The sequence below is a fragment of the Myotis davidii genome, unplaced genomic scaffold (genome assembly GCF_000327345.1).
Source record: "Myotis davidii unplaced genomic scaffold, ASM32734v1 scaffold1277, whole genome shotgun sequence".
Classification (NCBI taxonomy): Eukaryota; Metazoa; Chordata; class Mammalia; order Chiroptera; family Vespertilionidae; genus Myotis; species Myotis davidii.
The window spans coordinates 3061252-3062053 of record NW_006290682.1 but is presented as its reverse complement, the minus strand read 5'-3'; the positions used below and the strand labels follow the sequence as shown (position 1 = coordinate 3062053).

At 48.5% G+C, this 802-nt stretch overlaps 1 protein-coding gene across 1 annotated transcript in view; it reads left to right on the top strand.

Annotated features, from left to right (window-relative positions):
- Positions 1 to 802, top strand: part of TBL1X (transducin (beta)-like 1X-linked) — a 29398-nt gene that overhangs the window by 3249 nt on the left and 25347 nt on the right. Inside the window, exon 2 of the mRNA XM_015563961.1 lies at positions 435 to 541. Within this exon, the coding sequence (XP_015419447.1) occupies positions 484 to 541 (58 nt within the window). The 5' untranslated portion in view covers positions 435 to 483. The remainder of the gene's footprint in view (positions 1 to 434; positions 542 to 802) is intronic.

Here is an 802-nt window from a genome sequence, read left to right as displayed (position 1 = left end):
CTTAACTGAAAAAAAAATCCTTTAATAATACCCATCAGAAAATTGACTTAGAAGGTCATAGATGTTTGGCACACTCTGGCTCTCCATTATGCTTTTCTTGGGGTCCTGCCCCCTCCCGCAATTGTCCTGTTATTCTCAATGTAGGTCTCATGATTCACAGTCTTTGGCTTCCAGGAAACTGCCCAGGAGGTCACGGATCGACTCCCTCCTGGTCAGGGCACATGCCCAGGGTTGTGAGCTCGATCCCCAGTAAGGGGCATGCAGGAGGCAGCCGATGCATGATTCTCCCTCATCATTGATGTTTCTATCTCTCTCCCCCTCTCCCTTCATCTCTAAAAACAATAAAAATAAATTGTTTAAAGTGCAGAAGAAAACAAAAAGAAATACAGACGTGTTTGAAAACTCTCCATTTTCTCTTCTCACCTGTCTCACAGAGGGTGGCTCTCGCTTCCACAAACCTCGTCGCTGCGAGGTGAGGCTAAGATGAGCATAACCAGCGATGAGGTGAACTTCCTGGTGTATCGCTACCTCCAGGAGTCAGGTAAGGTCACCCCCCTTCTGTGGGGAAAATCCGCTTTCCTGTGGGGGAACACATATTCCCATGGGGGAAACACACCTTCCTGTAAGGGAACACATCTTCCTGTGGAGGAAATGTATCTTTCTGTGCACACCCTTCTTTCTGTGGGGGAAACGCACCTTCTTGTGGGGGAAGGCATCTTCCTGTGGGGCAAATGCACTTTCCTATGGGGGAAACGCACCTTCCTGTGAGGGAACACATCTTCCTGTGGGGGAAGAGTACATT